The sequence below is a fragment of the Danio rerio genome, chromosome 16, assembly GCF_049306965.1.
Source record: "Danio rerio strain Tuebingen ecotype United States chromosome 16, GRCz12tu, whole genome shotgun sequence".
Classification (NCBI taxonomy): Eukaryota; Metazoa; Chordata; class Actinopteri; order Cypriniformes; family Danionidae; genus Danio; species Danio rerio.
The window spans coordinates 32,829,053-32,846,040 of record NC_133191.1 but is presented as its reverse complement, the minus strand read 5'-3'; the positions used below and the strand labels follow the sequence as shown (position 1 = coordinate 32,846,040).

Sequence of the window (16,988 nt, the reverse complement as noted above, 5' to 3'; positions counted from 1 at the left end):
ATATATATATATATATATACATATATATATATATATATATACATATATATATATATATATATATATATATATATATATATATATACATATATATATATATATATATATATACATATATATATATATATATATATATACATATATATATATATATATATATATATATATATATATATATATATATATATATATATATATATATATATATATATATATTTTACATTTTGCATTTTATATTGTGCAACTGTATGGTACTATATTATATTTATGCAGTAGTAAAACCCATAGACCAGAAGTTAATATGCATAGTTAGTATCCCATGAGCATACCTTGTGGAGCACAGTTTGGTCTCTGTCTTAAATTATTTTATGTTTAGTTTGGTTTTACTGTATTGAAAAATGCACAGAATAACAATTTTATTTTATATAAGATATGTATTTTCTGCATCATATTTCTCTGAAAATAATTGAGAAAAATAATGCAATGAAACCAAACAAGTTGTTTTTAAATGTGAGGATCCAACATTACAAAATCATGTACATTTTACTTTTTAAAAAAGGGCAAAGGCCGAAACATTTAAAGTTTCCATTTCAATAAAGTAAAACAAAAAGTTAAAATTCTGCACCAGAAGGTTAAAAAAAAAAAAAAAACATTATTTTAATGTTTAATATTTGTAATGTTTTTGTATTAATGCATAAATATTTGCTTTGAGTTACATTTGATTTTAACATTTAAACCTTTTCTTTAAAGGGCACCTATGAGACAAATCATCTTTGGAAGCTGTTTAGACAGAACTGTCTATAGGAATATTGTACCCACAGTCATATTAGGGTGATTTAAAGACAAAAAATCTCTTATTTTTAATTTGCTGAGGTTAAAATAGGATCCAAATCTCTCCCATTTTAAGCCCGTAGGAGGAGTGCTGTTTCCCCGCCCACCGAATTGATTGACAGCCGCATATTAACATGCCTCCATGGTAACACGTATAATTATATCTAATTATAACAAGACAAGACAGGATGTGCTCAAAGCAACAGGAATTGAGATTTGTTCAGCTCGCTGTGATCATCAATCGTCATCAAATGTAATCAAGAATAAGTTTTACAACTTTAAAACGTTTTTTTAAAACAGTGCATGTTTGTAATGAATAATAATGAATATCAGCGAGTTTACCGTCTTTACATAATCACCACAGCTGCATGTCAGTACAATTCTAAAAGAAAACGTTTCAATCCCGGTTTGTGGACGTTAAATCAGGTTTATTTTGTACAGTAACTTAACAGATATCTATACAGCAGTGAATATTAACGTGTATCCTGTCAAATGTGCCATGCAAAGTTAAACAAGCGCGCTGTGTGTGTCCTCTGTGTGTGTTTTTGTGTGTGCGCACGAACTTTGTAACAGCATTGTGTGCGACTCATCGAAAGGCTTGAATTAACTCCACAGCAAATACATCAAATAATCATTGGAAAAGTTCTTACTGTAGTATTTCTCACAAACATTACGTGAGATCTGCTTCCTTTATGTCTGTCACTCTGCTCTTTATCTGACGCAGCCAGAGATTGAGGCACATAACTAGCATTAAAGGTACATGCAACAAAAACAGCAACAATGTGTTCAGAGCAGAAAATTCTAATATTCTGAAAGGTATAATAAATAATCTGATGGCTGTTTTGAGCTGAAATTTTACAGACACATTCTGGAAGCACAAAAGACTTCTCTTGAATCTTGAAAAAAGGGTAAAATAGGTGCCCTTTGAATAATTTACTACTGACAAGAAACTGTTTACCATAGCAACATTACTATATTTTATTTTTCGTTGAAGACATTCATATTCACAATTCACCCCCTTTGTATAAATGTGAAATTAAATTATAAAAATGTTTCCGATTAAAAGTGCACAATTGATGTAATGCTGGCACAATTCAATTGTGAAATTAACTGCATGAACACAATGCATGATTACGTTACACACTGCTTAAATCATCTGTTCTTTACCACTGAATAATCACACAAGACTTCATACTGAAGTTAAGTTTTTAGCATTTGACCTGAGAGTTTCAAAGCACGATAATTAACTGTGGCATAAGTCTCAAGTTCACAAATCACTGATGAAAAACACAATCAAAAATCATAAATCAAAGCCTTTATCATGATTTGGTAACCACAAATGGTATTAGACACTTTAGCACATTGTAAACATCACAAAACCAAGATGACTGCAGTGCAAAACTATGCATTGTGCTCACATCTGATCGATTCCCAATGGCACATTCCTAAAGCATACACTCCTTCAATTTCCTGAAAACTGAAGCATTTCTATCGAGTATGTGTGAGGTATATTAAATATTATCTAGAAGTACCACTATTTCTCAAGCTACATTCCTGGTTAGCACTTTTATGCAAACAGAAAACAGTCATTACTTTGGTTGAGCTTTTAAGAGATACTGATATTCATGATATTTTTAGGCATCGGGCTACAGTGTTATTGCAGTGCTAATATATGTGCTTGTCTTGCTGGCAGTAGTTTGGAAAACACCACTATTGCAAATCCCTTCAGCACTCTCCACATTGTAAAGAGGTGACTGCAGAAGAGGGAGGCTTCTTAAACAGTGTATTTATACAAATAACACAAAAATAAGTCAGAAGAGCCCTAGCAAATGCCTACATCAGAGCTGGAAGATTTCATCTTCTCTATCCCTCAAATTCCTGGTGCGTTTGGTGATGGTAACAGGAACAGCACCCAATATGGCCTGCTGGGATGTTGCTGTGCTGGAGGTCAGACTAGTGTGCTGAAGATGCTCTATAGAAGAGAACCTGTAAATGCAAAAGTGAAAGTTTGATGTTGTATGCATGGAAAAAAGGAACCGATTCTTTATAGAGGCATTAAGGATTTGGAAATGTGCAACACTGAATCATTTTTATTTCATTACTGTAATTCAGTAGATTTTGTAAGTATCTAAAAATAATTACTTTAATACAATGAAGACTTTTTTACTCTGTCATTTTGCTTTTTTTTTTAACTGGAAACACACTTGTACTTCTTCTCAACTTTCTGTTCTAAAACTTTTCATGGTCCATAACGAACAGAAAAGCAGGCAGCTATTGCATCCCTCCAGAATTTAGTAATTATACAGTTGCTGAATTTAGGGCAAAAATCGTAAAAATGGCAGAAAACTTTAAAGAGGTCACAATTTTTTTTTTCCCTGCAGCTTTCTTACAGATTTTGAATCAAATCTCTTCTGTGCCATTTGCATTGTTTTATATTGAATAATATTATATTCACATATAGAAAGTGCTAATGCGGAGTGCAATACCTCAAGCTGTACAGTGCTGCTCTTCTCTTTAGGTGTATGACCCGCTTTAGACATGTAACATGATATTATGCACATGTAGTCAAAGGTCATTTAAAAAAGGCAACATTTAAAGCTAAAATGTTTTATTTTAACATGACCTTTTTAATGCTACTGTTGAAGAGATTTTAACAGTTTGATCATATAGATTCCTTCATGTATCAAATTAAATATATAAGAAGACTTTAGATAGTTAAGAGAATCAGAATGTAATTTTTCCAGAAATTATTCACTATTTCTCTGCAATGGGCACAAAATTGATAGGAGAGTGCCATGGCTGATATTAAAAGCTAGTGAGCCAGGTTTTGCAAAGGGTCAATTACGTGATATTTAAGACATTCTATGACCTGTGGGTGCCAACCTGATTTCACCAAGGAGGACAAGTTCCTGGGTTAGCATCTATGCTGATGCTGAAACATCATACCAATCAGAATTAGGGGATACGTTTACCGTTAGATTAGGCTTGCGGTTAGGTTTATGCACTTATACATTATTGTTATCCAACTCTTATTCCCCTATAATATTGGAAATAATTTACAGTTATGGTGGGTTTAGGGGCAGGGATTAGGTATGGATTAAATTTTCCAACAAAAATGATATTTCAGGATCAACATAGATGTTAATCCAGGATTGCATCGTTTTTATATATATATATATATATATATATATATATATATATATATATATATATATATATATATATATATACATATATATATATACATATATATATATATATATATATATACATATATATATATACATATATATATATATATATATATATATATACATATATATATATACATATATATATACATATATATATATATATACATATATATATATACATATATATATACATATATATATATACATATATATATATATATATATATATATATATATATATATATATATATATATATATATATATATATATAYATATATATATATATATATATATATATACATATATATATATACATATATATATATATATATATATATATATATATATATATATATATATATACTGTAGGTACTTTTACTCAAATATATGATTAATGTTCGTTGGCCACCATTGCTAGTTTTTCAAGTTTTGAATAAGATAACAGGAGCCTGTTTGACATTTAAGGATGAAAAATACAGTAAGTATTGCAAAAAAAAAATGCTACATTAATTTGATTCAATGTTAGTTATCTAAATTTATAATGACAAGTGAAATTTAATACATTAAATGCTACTTTGAAAGTAAAAGTAAAATGTCCAACAACAATTCCCAGTGTATTAGTGATTCCCACAATCAGCTGATGCTCATTCATTGCATTCCCTCCAGAGTCATATGACATAGTTCATCCACTGAAATGAAACTTTCTGAACAACTCAACTGACAGCAAATGACTGCAATAAGTAAACTCTGTAACACCATAACCATAATGACAGCAGTCATAACTTAATTCTGACAACTTACTGTTTCTCTCCTTCCTGGCAGGTCTTCACAGCAGCTTGCTTGGACTGATTGATCAAGCTGTCTATCTTTTTCAGGTACTCAACCGGTGACAGATCAGCATTCGCTTCACATTTGCTAGAGTCTGTTTGGCTTTTGGAAGTCTCATTAGAAATCAGTGTGTGTGTTTGTGCTGGACTTGTCTTCTCCTCGGTCAATTCCACTCCATTTGTGAAAGACACAGACTCCGTCAGCACAGGGATGAAGAGGGACTCCTTCAGGAATATTGATTCATTTGTGTACAGTCTGTTTGCCCTTTTGATTTGCTCCATCTGTAAAGAAAGAAAAAGTACAAGTTCATTCCACTGTCAGAATTTGGCAAGCCATTTTAACATTTAATCTAAGTAAATGGTTTTCATTTTCGTGTTATTATCACTTATTTTTATAACATAGTATATTTTTTTCATTAACTTATAGGGGTTATCCTTTATTTGTTCTTGTTTATAATAATAATTCCTTACATTTATATAGCGCTTTTCTGGGCACTCAAATCGCTTTACACAATGGGGGGGTCTCCTCATCCACCACCAGTGTGCAGCATCCACCTGGATGACGCGACGGTAGCCATTTTGCACCAGACCGCACACCACACACCAGCTGATTGGTGGAGAGGAGAGAGTGATGAAGCCAATAGGAATATGGGGATGGTTAGGAGGCCATGATGGACAAGGGCCAGTGGGCAGATTTGGCCAGGATGCCGGGGTTAAACCCCTACTCTTTTTCGAAGGACATCCTGGGATTTTTAACGACCAGAGAGTCGGGACCTCGGTTTAACGTCTCATCTGAAAGACGGCGCTCACTGAGCATTATAGCGTCCCCGTCACTATACTGGGGCATTAGGACCCACACAGACCGCAGGTTGGGCGCCCCCTGCTGGCCTCACTAACACCACTTTCGGCAGCAACCTAGTTTTCCCATGTGGTCTCCCATCCAGGTACTGACCGGGCGCAGCCCTGCTTAGCTTCAGTGGGCGACCATGCGAGAGTTGCAGAGAGCTAGCTGTTCTGTACCAGATCTTATTCATTAGATAATTAATTATTAAACTTATTTTTTAGCAACCAGTATTTATCCGCTTGTTGAGTGTGATGTCAGGAGAAGCAGCTTCTGGATACAAGCTCTCTATCAAACTGTATGGGGAGGCTTAACAAATAGTAATAATAAATGTTATAAATAAAAAATAGATACAAAAAAAATCCCCTTTATGTCTGATGTGACTAAAAATTTGTCAAAAACGAATATCTTCTCAATTCAATTGACCCTTAGCTTGGAACAGGAAACAGTATTCCATAAATTATGACTTAACAGGTACAAGGTACAGGCACAGATTTTATTAGTGACTAGGAACTATACTATTGTCAAAATTAACACTATTCTACGGTGGCCGAGAGAGCTTAACATGCTGCATTTTAAGAAAACACTTGCGATTACTAAAAAAGCCAGCAAATTAAGAAAAGATCTTCATCCGTTTGATAGCACACGTGCTGCAAATCCTCACAACGCATACACAATAGAAAAATGTGCTGCATTTTCCCACAATGCAAACAATTTAATAAAACGTGCTGCATTTTATCACAACACAAAAAGAACAGAACACAACGGAAATGTTTCAAGGCGACTCAAAAACGTGATGGACACCTCTGTGCATAGTGAAGTCATGCAGTAGGTCCGTCACTTTTTAGGGTCCCCTTAAAACATTTCTATTGGGTGCTATTTGAAAGTGTTTTGAGGAAATGCAGCATGTTTTCACAAAATGTTTGTGTTGTAAAAAAAATGCAGCATGTTTTCGTAAAAATAAATAAATAAATAAATAAAAAATTGGGGTTGCGAAAAAATGCAAAGCATTTTATTAATTTGTTTGTGCGGATGAAAATGCAGTACTTTTTTTTTTAATTTGTTTGCGTTGTGAGAATTTGCAGCACATGTGCTGTCAAACAGATGAAAATATTTTCTCTATTTGCTGGCGTTTTAAATAATTGCACAAGTTTTCTTAAATTGCAGACAGTGTGTTAAGCTCTCTCGGCCACAGTAAATTACTAATTTTTGTCATTGACTTCTATATTAATCTATAGAACATTGACATATCAACTATTGAATTTTGACTAATATACATTGAAACTGTAAATACACTAGTAGTAGGTACTAGTGCTTATTTTTAGATACTAGAACATACTATCTATCTACTGTTCTTGTAGATGCTATTTTATTAACAAATGACATACAAGATGATCTGCCGATGAGATATAGAGTATATCTCAACGGCAGATCTTTTTAATTTGTTACTAAAATAGCATCTACAAGAACAGTAATTATTTATCATGAATGAAATATGTAATGATATTTAATAAATATGTACTAGTATGCATTTACTAGTATCTAATGAATGAGTTCTAGCATCCAGTGAATAAAGTCCAACTGTCTAACGTTATATAGGAAGTATTAGTATCTAATAATAAAGTATTAACAGTTAGTAGCTAATAATGAAGTATTAGTACTTAAATGAAAAAAGATAGTATTTAAAGTAATATAGCATAAAAGCAAATACTTATAAGACGCATAGTTAAAACAGCTTGACAAAATAATGTCATAAAAATCCCTATTTAACGTTACTTACAGATACGCCATACTTCAGTGACAGTCCTTGCAGAGTTTCACCGGGCTGAACTATGTGTTCAATTCGCCTTTGTCTGACGGGTGATTGTGAAGAGGACACCAGGCTGCCGTACGAGCGGGTGCGCTGGCCGCGGAGGAGGCCGTGACTCCCGGCTAGAGTCGCTGAGTGATCCGCGGACATGACTCGACTCCCCGAGTGTTTATCTAATAATGATTTGAGATGAACTTTAGCTGATCGTCTTCTACTGCTGAACACTTTACGGCAGAACTGAACATAACTGCGTCTGTTATGGGTCAAATAAAGTCTAAAGCTATGAAAATAAGAAATCAATTGTTTTATTGTCACGCATTTGAATGATTAATGTTAGCAAGCGACAATGGGAACTAAAATAAAGCTGTAACGCACTAAACTAGCGAATAAATCATTAGAGGAACAATAATGTAGTCCTGCGCAGTCCTAGAGGAGAAGTTTTAATACTTTTAACATGTATAACATTACGCGCTGACTAGTGTAAGGCTTATATTAAATGGAGGTAACGCTCCCCCAAAAAATGACTATTTAAATGTGTTTACGATAAACCTAAAGTTAAGTATTACCAGTAACGTTACATTTTAAACGAAGTCTTAAAACTTGTTTGTCACAAGTCCCTAGCAGATTAGCTTAGCTTCTGTTGCCATGGCGTCGGCTAAATGTAAGATCCGCCCATGCATTTCAGCCAATCGGTTCCTTTGGACAATGAATCAGTAAAATGATCAGTGGTTTGAACTCCTTTCATGATGAGCGTAATAGTTTAAAACATAGATGTAAATCATATTCCGTGTAATTAAGGATTTTATAAATTTCCCATTCATCATAAGTAAATTTTCAGGGGAAATATATGCGTTGTTGTATTTAAAAACGTTTAAAAATAAAAGTGATTTCCAATAACAAATCAGGATTATACACCCTTTGAATTATAATATTAATAAAATATTAATAAAACAACTGATAACTATTTCTCTCATTGTGAATTATTTTCGAATTATGTACACCTTGTTTAAAAAAACAACAGCATTAACTAAAAAAAATAAACAAACTGAAATATAAGCAAAAAAAAAAAAAAAAACATGGATGAGTCCGACATCGGTCTGAGCTGCGAAGGAATCGTTCGCTCTGTTTTTAGTGAACTGACTCGTTCATTCATGAGTCGGACATCACTACCCATAATTCCACATAGAAACAGGAAGTACAAGAGAGGAGTTTGTAAGCTTTTGGCAGCAAAATAAGAAAACACTGTTTAGTTTCTGGAAGAATAGGTCGCCAAGCATGTCTTTCAAAAGAGAAGGGGATGATCAAAGCCAGCTTAATATACTGAAGGTAACGTTATAATAAAAGTGTCAGAAGATGTGTCTGTATTACATGCACAAGCCGAATACTGTCTTACTGTCTGTTTCTTGTCCTTGAATAGAAACGACGTGTTTCAGATCTTTTGTCAAACTTTATACCAGATGATGAAGCTACTCTGATGAAAAACGGAAGGTGATTATTTGGATAGTTGCAAGAGCTCAGTAATAGTATTCATTTGATTAATATCAGTGAAATGTAAATGTGTGTGTGTGTGTGTGTGTGTGTGTGTGTGTGTGTGTGTGTGTGTGTGTGTGTGTGTGTGTGTGTGTTAACGTCCACTGTAGATACAGTTGTCTTGTGTGTTCTCACCGTCCCGTGTTTGACACTGTTGATATGCTCGTGGTGCACAGGAAGGGAAAACGACACCTTGAAGGTGAGATACTACAGTACATTTTACCCAACCTACAGTATGTACAATACATATCTTTCTTCCTCTAGATACTATTAAACTGTTAATTAGGAGATTTAGTAAAAAAGTGACATGTTTGGGTCATTTTGGACTCCAAAATATATATGAACCACCTTTAGTGTCAATTATATGTCTAAAAGTATCTGTGAAGGCAAATCTATCCAACTTTACACATACATACAGCATGTGCTTGTTGACAAACCATTGCAAGTTGCAACATGAAATATCACTTTTTTTCTTCAAATTGTATTCAGTCACACATTGACATGTTCAAATAATACATTAATTACAATATTTATTAGTATTGATAATATATATACCCATTAAACATTTGAAAACAATGTTAAATAAAATATATATCTTAGTAGTATTTATTTAGTGTTGTTAAAGCTGAATATTCACATGATCATTTAGAAATAATTCCTTTAGAAACAAAAGAAGACTTTTATAAAGCAATGACACTTTGTTTGCAGACAGGCCTAGGATGCAAAAATGGAGATTTTAAATCCATTATGACAGAGTTAAGTCCTCTTTGGTTTTTTTTTTTTTTTTTACAGGAATGAAATGGTTTTATGGCAAAAAGAATCAGCTGCGACGCGAAATTGATAAAAGAAGACATCAAGACTATGTCAAAGCAGAAGATGATCGACAGGTGATTCAATGTGTTTTCTTTGATCACTTTATCTAATCGTGCACCTTTCAATTTTGCTAATTTAATGCACATTTTTAAAATTACAATTTTTATTTGTCATGTGCTCAAAAGTATTGGCAGTGTTAGTTGTGTGATCCATGGCTAAAAAAAACATTTAAAAAACCTCTCCATTTTATTATTTCTTTTTTTTTTCTTTTGCTGTAATTGTCTTCTATTTCTATTTTCATACCCTACATACACATGTAAAAAAAAAAGTAGTGTGATGCATTCTCATTATTACATTGTTGCTTGTACTCAGGAACCCTCCAGTTCAGCTCCTCTACTGACCCAAACACGCAAAATTACCCATCATGCCTTACTCAGAACTGTTCCATACAGTAGCTGCCACAAAAAAGCTAGGTAAGGTCTGTGAGCCAAACATCTTTGCATTTAAATCTCCTTTCACATGTTAGAGTTGTTATTTTCCTTTCTAGACTGTTTGTGTCTCTGTAGTTTCTTCAATCAATTCATCAGAATTTTGCTCTTATTTCATGAAGTGAACGATCAGAGTCTTCAAGCAAAGAGCATAGAAACGATTTAGCCAACTCTCATTTGTCCATGAGGACAGAAAGTAACGACTCCAGAACAACAGGTAAAACAAAAATGAAATTTGTATTAGGATAGATTGATTTTGTCAATTAAATAAATGTTAAAAAGGATATGCATTGTGGTAATTGTCATTTATAGTGCATCAGGGTCCAAGTGAAGTTAAAGGAGAAGCAAAGAAGAAGAAAAAGGGAGCCAGCACTCTGAGTTCCAGTGTTTGTGAACCTTTAACAGAACAGAGACGCAGAGAACTGGATCACTATCTCAAATTAAAGAGGTTCGCAACACATTCACTCACATTGCAGAGTTTCTACAGAGTATTAAAAAGTAATACAAGCCAAAGAAATGTAGTCAAAATCTCAATTTTAGGCAGATTTTTGTAAAATACTTAATTTTTCTTTAAGTTCGCTAATGTATAATGATTAATGTCTTAAAACAGATCTTAATTATACATTTATAGTTGATGGCAAAACAGAGGAGATTTTTTTTCAACACATTTTTAAAAATAATAGTTTTAATTACTAATTTCTAGTAACTAATGTATTTTGTCTTTGCCATAATGACAGTACACAATACTTCACAGGATACTAGTATTCAGCTTAAAGTGCAGTTCAGGTTAACTAGGCTAGTTAGGTTAACTATGCTAGTCATTATGAAACAGTGTTTTGTTCTGTAGCCAATCAGTAAGAAAGACACTCTAAAGAGGACTAATAAAATGTATCTTATTTTTATAAACTAAAACTGCTTTTATTCCCACTTACCTAAAAGAAATAAGACTTTCTTCAGAAGAAAATGATACAATACTGTTATATTATAGCAGCTTCTCGATCGCGACAGTGGATAAGGTACTGTTTCACTGAAAAATACACAGGTCTACGTGTGTTGGGGCTAACCTGCAGAATCTGTCAGCACGTAAATGCACCAAGCTACCTTTACGATCACTCAGTTTCAGAAACCTGGCACTCGCAATCGGATTGTCTCTTATTTAATGAACTGACCCCAGCAGAATATGATTGATTTGACTCTCTTAGACTCTCTGGCAGAGGAGGTGGTATTATTTTACCATCTAATAAACTTTTAGAGGTGAGCCTATTGGTCCCTCCCAGGTTTCATTCCTTTGCTGCTTGATTTTAAGGGTCTCTAATTCCATTTCCACTGTTATACAGACCTCCAAAGCCTAATATAGCCTTGATGCCCGAATTTGCTGATCTACTGTCCATGTTGTCCCTCAAATATGAGAGAACTCCCCCTCACGTGACCTCCATTTCTCTGACTCTGGTCTTTTAACAGTCCCCTCCACTCTTCTACACTCTATGGGTGACCCGGCTTTCTCTTCCCTGGCTCCAAGGCTCTGGAACTCTCTTCCCTAGACATTAGGCATACTGAAACTTTTAGATTGTTTAAATCATACTTAAAAACACTACTTTACACTTGCCCATTCGTGAGGTGTGCATTCTTGGTTTGTTTTATGCTTCTAGATATTTGAATGTTTTATTTTGAATGATTCAACTTACTGTTACTCTAAACTGTTTTTATCTTTGAATCTTTTTTTGTGTAAAGCACTTTGAGAATTAAGTTTTAAAGGGGTTATATACAAATATTATTATTGTATGATTATGTGAGCTTGATTGCAAATTTGACAGAATAGTAAAACCATCTGGAAATGAACATTGAGTGAATCATATTGTATAATCAATATTGCTTTTCTTTTCCTGAATTACCAATGGAAAGATTCAAATTGATCTAGAATTCATCAAGTTAATGATTCAATTATAGGTATTAAAATGTAAATGCAGATAATTCATATTAATAATTCATATTAATTCATTCATTAATTCATATTAATAATTGTTATCTTTTCCTTCTTTTTACCGTCTTTCCTCTAGTTCAGGGTGGCTGCAGGACCGAAGTGGCAAATGGGTTAAAGATGAGAATGTGGAGTTTGACTCTGATGAAGAAGAACCGACTCTCTTGCCTCCTTGCAGTGAATCTTCTTAGCCGACTCTGCTGAAAACAACTCCATACTGTTCAGGAAAAGACTTCAGGCTACATTTAAACTGATCTGTGTGCAGGATGACATTTCAATAGTCACAGCATATCACATGACATCTACAAGCAACCCACTTTGTATATAATAAGGCTGAAACCTCCAGACCTTCTTTTTGGAAAAGAGTTTGTAATTATATTAGTACTGTGTACTTGCCGTTATTCCGCAAAATACATTTTTAGATGAAATATGGTTTCAACCTTTTATCTGATGTGGTGTTTTTACGACTATTATAATCGTTTTTGCATTCAGTGTCTGAAATGTTTGTCGCAGGGTTTAAAATCTGTTCCAAATCGAGAACAGAATGTGGAACGGCTGCTTCGTTCTGCGGTTCCTTTGCCAAAACGCCATCAGAGAGAGATCTTGGCTTTCTGCAGTATAGACCTGTGAAGTTTTAGTCAGCCTCATAAATAAATAAATAAAAACAGCCAACTTTTTTTGACTGCGGTGCTTTTATGTAAACTTGAAGAAAACGCAGCCTGTAAACATTTGAAAAGTGCAGTAATGCGTGTTTGTTAATTGGTGACGTTTGAGAGTCTGCGTAGGTTAGCAGCTGTTTAGAAGGAGAGCATAAATCTTTGGTATATTTGGAGCTTTGTAACTCAAAGCCATGCGACTGGGTTTCATGACTGAGTGGTTTGGGTTTATAAATAGGTTAGCGAAGGGGAGTAGGAAGCAGGGCTACGGGATATTGAACGGTTACATTTGTTTTTGTGCCTCTGGGTTTGGGTCATCATTAATTAAAAGGTTAATGGTGTAGTCAAAAGTTATGACATGAGTTGTGCATCATTTTATTCCAGACTTCTATTAATACGATTATGCATAATCTAAATCTAATCTAAATCGTTACAGAGTCCAGACCTGGGAATGATAATGAAGCTGTTTTGTACTGTGGACGTGCTGAGAGTATCTGCGAGGAGGATGCATTACAGACTTTATTATTATAAAATGATATAGAAAGAAGTCTTACGAAGACGGCAACATTTTGATTCTATTGATAATGATTAAAATTTGTTAACTATTTTTAAGTTTAAATAATACATTTAAAGATATAGTATATAAAATAATAAAATAGTATATATATTTATATACTGTGTATGTGTATATGTGTGTATATATATATATATATATATATATATATATATATATATATATATATATATATATATATATATATATATATATATATATATGCTATATGTGTGTGTATGTGTATATATATATATATATATATATATATATATATATATATATATATATATATATATATGCTATATGTGTGTGTGTGTGTGTGTATATATATATATATATATATATATATATATATATATATATATATATATATATATGCTATATGTATATATATATATATATATATATATATATATATATATATATATATATGCTATATGTATATATATATATATATATATATATATATATATATATATATATATATATATATATATATATATATATATATATATATATATGCTATATGTATATATATATGCTATATATATATATATATATATATATATATATATGCTATATGTATATATATATATATATATATATATGCTATATGTATATATATATGCTATATATATATATATATATATATATATATATATATATATATATATATATATATATATATGCTATATATATATATATATATATATATATATATATATGCTATATATATATATATATATATATATATATATATACTATATATATGCTATATATATATGCTATATATATATATATATATATATTTATATATGCTATATATATATATATATATATATATATATATATATGCTATATATATATATATATAAATGCTAAAAATATACAGTATGCTAAAATATACATGCTGAACATTATAATATTATAATAAATTTATATTTGTTTTTTTAAGAATAAATGTTAAAAAATATGTCAATATACAAAAATATAAATAAACTAAATTAATCATTCTAAATATTAATTTACATATAATATTTTTTACTGATATAGTTACCATTCCTTATATCTTGTATATATTATAAAATGAAAGTTTTTTTTTATTATGGATAGTTTCTTTATGTAATAGTTTGTAAAAAAAAATTTAAAACGTGTGTCTTAAGAACAAAGTTTTTAAAAAATCTTTTAATGACATTTTTGCTTGATCAATGTAAAAAAAAATGGTAATACATTAGAATAATGGTCTATTAGGTAATATTAGTTATTGTATTTACTAACATTAGCTTAGTATGAATAATAATAACATTTTTTAATCATAGTTTAACATTTACTAATGCATAATTAAATCAAAGTTGTGCTTGTCAACATTAGTTAATGCATCATAAGTAAACACGAACTAACATTATTTAACTTAAATAACGGTAACTAACATTAACAAAGATTATAAAATACATAACAAATGTATTAGCAAATGTTTGTAAATACATTAACATCAACTAATGGTTAACCGTTATTCTACAGTGTCTAAAAAAAAGTTAGATTCATCCTGTTGAATTCTAATATTAACTTCTCAAAAATGTTTATAAAAATATCAATAGCATGTGATTGAATCTAAATCAAATGATTTTGTAATTTAATAAAACTTTGAAGTCTTATTAGACAATATAGAATGTAGTATTTTATTTCAAATATTTACACAAAAAAAAGAAATGTGTGTGGAAGCACCATATTACCAGAAAATGAACTATCTAGCATCTTGTTCAAGTTTGCAAACTGAGGTATTAAAGAGCAGGTCAATTTTATTAGATCAGAGATTTAGATTTTATGAAAGTCAACTCATAAAAAGTAACAAAGTCTTATGAAGCTGGTGGTAATGATATCCACAATGGCTGAGGGTGAATGCTAAAGGCATTTCAGTTGCCCTGGCTGTTACTGGAGTGTTTATAGGAGAACAGTGATGATGAGGATGATGATGTTGATCTCCATCTTCTGCTCATCTTACTCTCTGCTGACGAACTGAAGATGGAAAAAATACAATAATATCAAGGTTATGTCTGGTATTAAGATGTGTTTTCTTCAATCTGATCACAAGTAAATAACACTAAATATATGGGAGTAAACAGAGGCTGAAAAGTTATGAGCTTGTCCACTATCAACCACTTCCAGAGGTTGTCGGACAGGTATGTAATCGGATTGCTGGTGTAGTGAAGCAGTGTTTCTCAACCATGTTCCTGGAGGACCGCCAGCTCTGCACATTTTCCAGGTCTCCTTATCAAACACACTTGATTTATTTAGATCATCAGCTCATTACTACAGACAGGCTGTTTCTCAATATGAGTTGTTAAGCGATCTTGTGTCCTCATGTAACGTCATCATCAACCGTCAAAGTTCAGTTCCAAAACTCAAGACCGCAAGGGAAAGATATATCCAGCTGCAGATCCGCAGACCCACACACGTTTCAGCACACACAATGCAGGACCAAAGACTACAGAAAACACAAGACATGTCACTCGTATACTTTTGAATGGGGAAAAGTGTAACTGTCAATATAGCGAATAAAGCACCTGCTTTCTAGTACAGGAGGCAATCAGTGATCGATATATGGCGAATAAAGCCCGCCTTCTAGTGCAGAAGCCAATCAGAGATCGATATATGGCGAATAAAGCCCGCCTTCTAGTACAGAAGCCAATCAGAGATCGATATAGAATGACAATTCTCGGACCAGACACGAGTTTCTGCAGATTTTGTGTGATACGAACATTTAGAAATGAAACTAAATAGACAGTTGTAGTTTAATTTTATTGGTTATTCGTAATATGAAATGTTTTCACAAGCTTGGCAAGTAGTTTTGGAGAATTTGATGTTTCCCCATTCAAGCAGAATGCCCAAGCATTTTGCCCAAGAGGCGTTTCAAAGATGGCCGCAGGGTGAAATTACTTGCCTTAAAGGGACTTTGGCAAGACACACAGCAAGGGCAACCATATATGGTTAATGACGGATGAGTCCTTAAAAGCATTATCGCCACCTACTGTATTTCACAAATATGGAAATCGAGACCCTCCAGTGAACAGTTTAGGGTTCCCATTTCAGTCGCGGATCTGCAGCTGGATATTATTGGCAAGAACGGAGGACTGGTGAAAGTTTCCAGATGTGTTCTTGATATCGAGGATGTGTTGATGCAGACTTGAACTTAGAACTCACTTGAGAAGTCCCAGAAGTCATTGTGGCTAAATAAAGGAGATGGAAAGTACAGCATTTTATAGAGATTTGTTATTAAAGTTCAGAGACATAACTTATTTGTCTTATTCGTCCCTAAATTAGACGGTGAAAGTAAACATTACCATGAAAATCTTTATAAATACATTAAGGGTGTATTTGCTGAAATTTGTATTAAAAATTATTTTATTTATATTGTGAAATGTATATTTGTAAGGTTTTTATGCATAGTATATATTGTGAAAAG

At 32.2% G+C, this 16,988-nt stretch overlaps 3 protein-coding genes across 16 annotated transcripts in view; 1 reads left to right on the top strand and 2 right to left on the bottom strand.

Annotated features, from left to right (window-relative positions):
• Nucleotides 1-12,560, bottom strand: part of lysmd1 (LysM, putative peptidoglycan-binding, domain containing 1) — a 314,474-nt gene extending 301,914 nt beyond the window's left edge. For 10 of the 12 annotated variants that reach the window (XR_012391565.1, XR_012391564.1, XR_012391561.1 and 7 more), the window contains exons 1-3: nt 7,475-8,136; nt 4,828-5,135; nt 2,669-2,817 (exon numbers count right to left, since the gene is read on the bottom strand). Coding sequence is in view for 2 of the 12 variants with exons in the window: in NM_001076750.1 (NP_001070218.1) it covers nt 2,670-2,817; nt 4,828-5,135; nt 7,475-7,654 (636 nt within the window). In the remaining 10 variants the exon portion in view is untranslated. 12 annotated transcript variants of the gene reach the window in all.
• Nucleotides 8,687-13,319, top strand: scnm1 (sodium channel modifier 1). Of its 2 annotated transcripts, none has more exons than NM_001001813.1 (8): nt 8,687-8,830; nt 8,922-8,992; nt 9,151-9,233; nt 9,827-9,921; nt 10,220-10,320; nt 10,458-10,552; nt 10,648-10,783; nt 12,393-13,319. In NM_001001813.1, exons 1-8 carry the CDS (start codon nt 8,780-8,782, stop codon nt 12,502-12,504), a joined length of 744 nt encoding a protein of 247 aa, NP_001001813.1. In that variant the 5' UTR covers nt 8,687-8,779; the 3' UTR covers nt 12,505-13,319. The 2 variants fall into 2 exon arrangements, with proteins under 2 accessions (NP_001001813.1, XP_005158218.1); XM_005158161.6 differs by having other exon boundaries at nt 8,730-8,830; nt 9,145-9,233; nt 12,393-12,990.
• A 1,864-nt stretch (nt 13,320-15,183) lies between these two features.
• Nucleotides 15,184-16,988, bottom strand: part of tmod4 (tropomodulin 4 (muscle)) — a 33,443-nt gene continuing 31,638 nt past the window's right edge. The window contains exon 10 of one of the 2 annotated variants that reach the window (NM_131196.2): nt 15,184-15,541. In NM_131196.2, the coding sequence (NP_571271.1) occupies nt 15,519-15,541 (23 nt within the window). In that variant the 3' untranslated portion in view covers nt 15,184-15,518. Of the gene's footprint in view, nt 15,957-16,988 lie in introns of both variants that reach the window. The other variant, XR_012391334.1, reaches the window with a different exon arrangement.

Bases quoted from the DNA above. Each gene is read 5' to 3' on its own strand.
- scnm1 (XM_005158161.6), top strand. From the start codon at position 8,780: ATGTCTTTCAAAAGAGAAGGGGATGATCAAAGCCAGCTTAATATACTG. The intron at 9,922-10,219 runs GTGATTCAATGT...GCTTGTACTCAG, and splicing joins AAGCAGAAGATGATCGACAG to GAACCCTCCAGTTCAGCTCC. The intron at 10,784-12,392 runs GTTCGCAACACA...TCTTTCCTCTAG, and splicing joins CACTATCTCAAATTAAAGAG to TTCAGGGTGGCTGCAGGACC.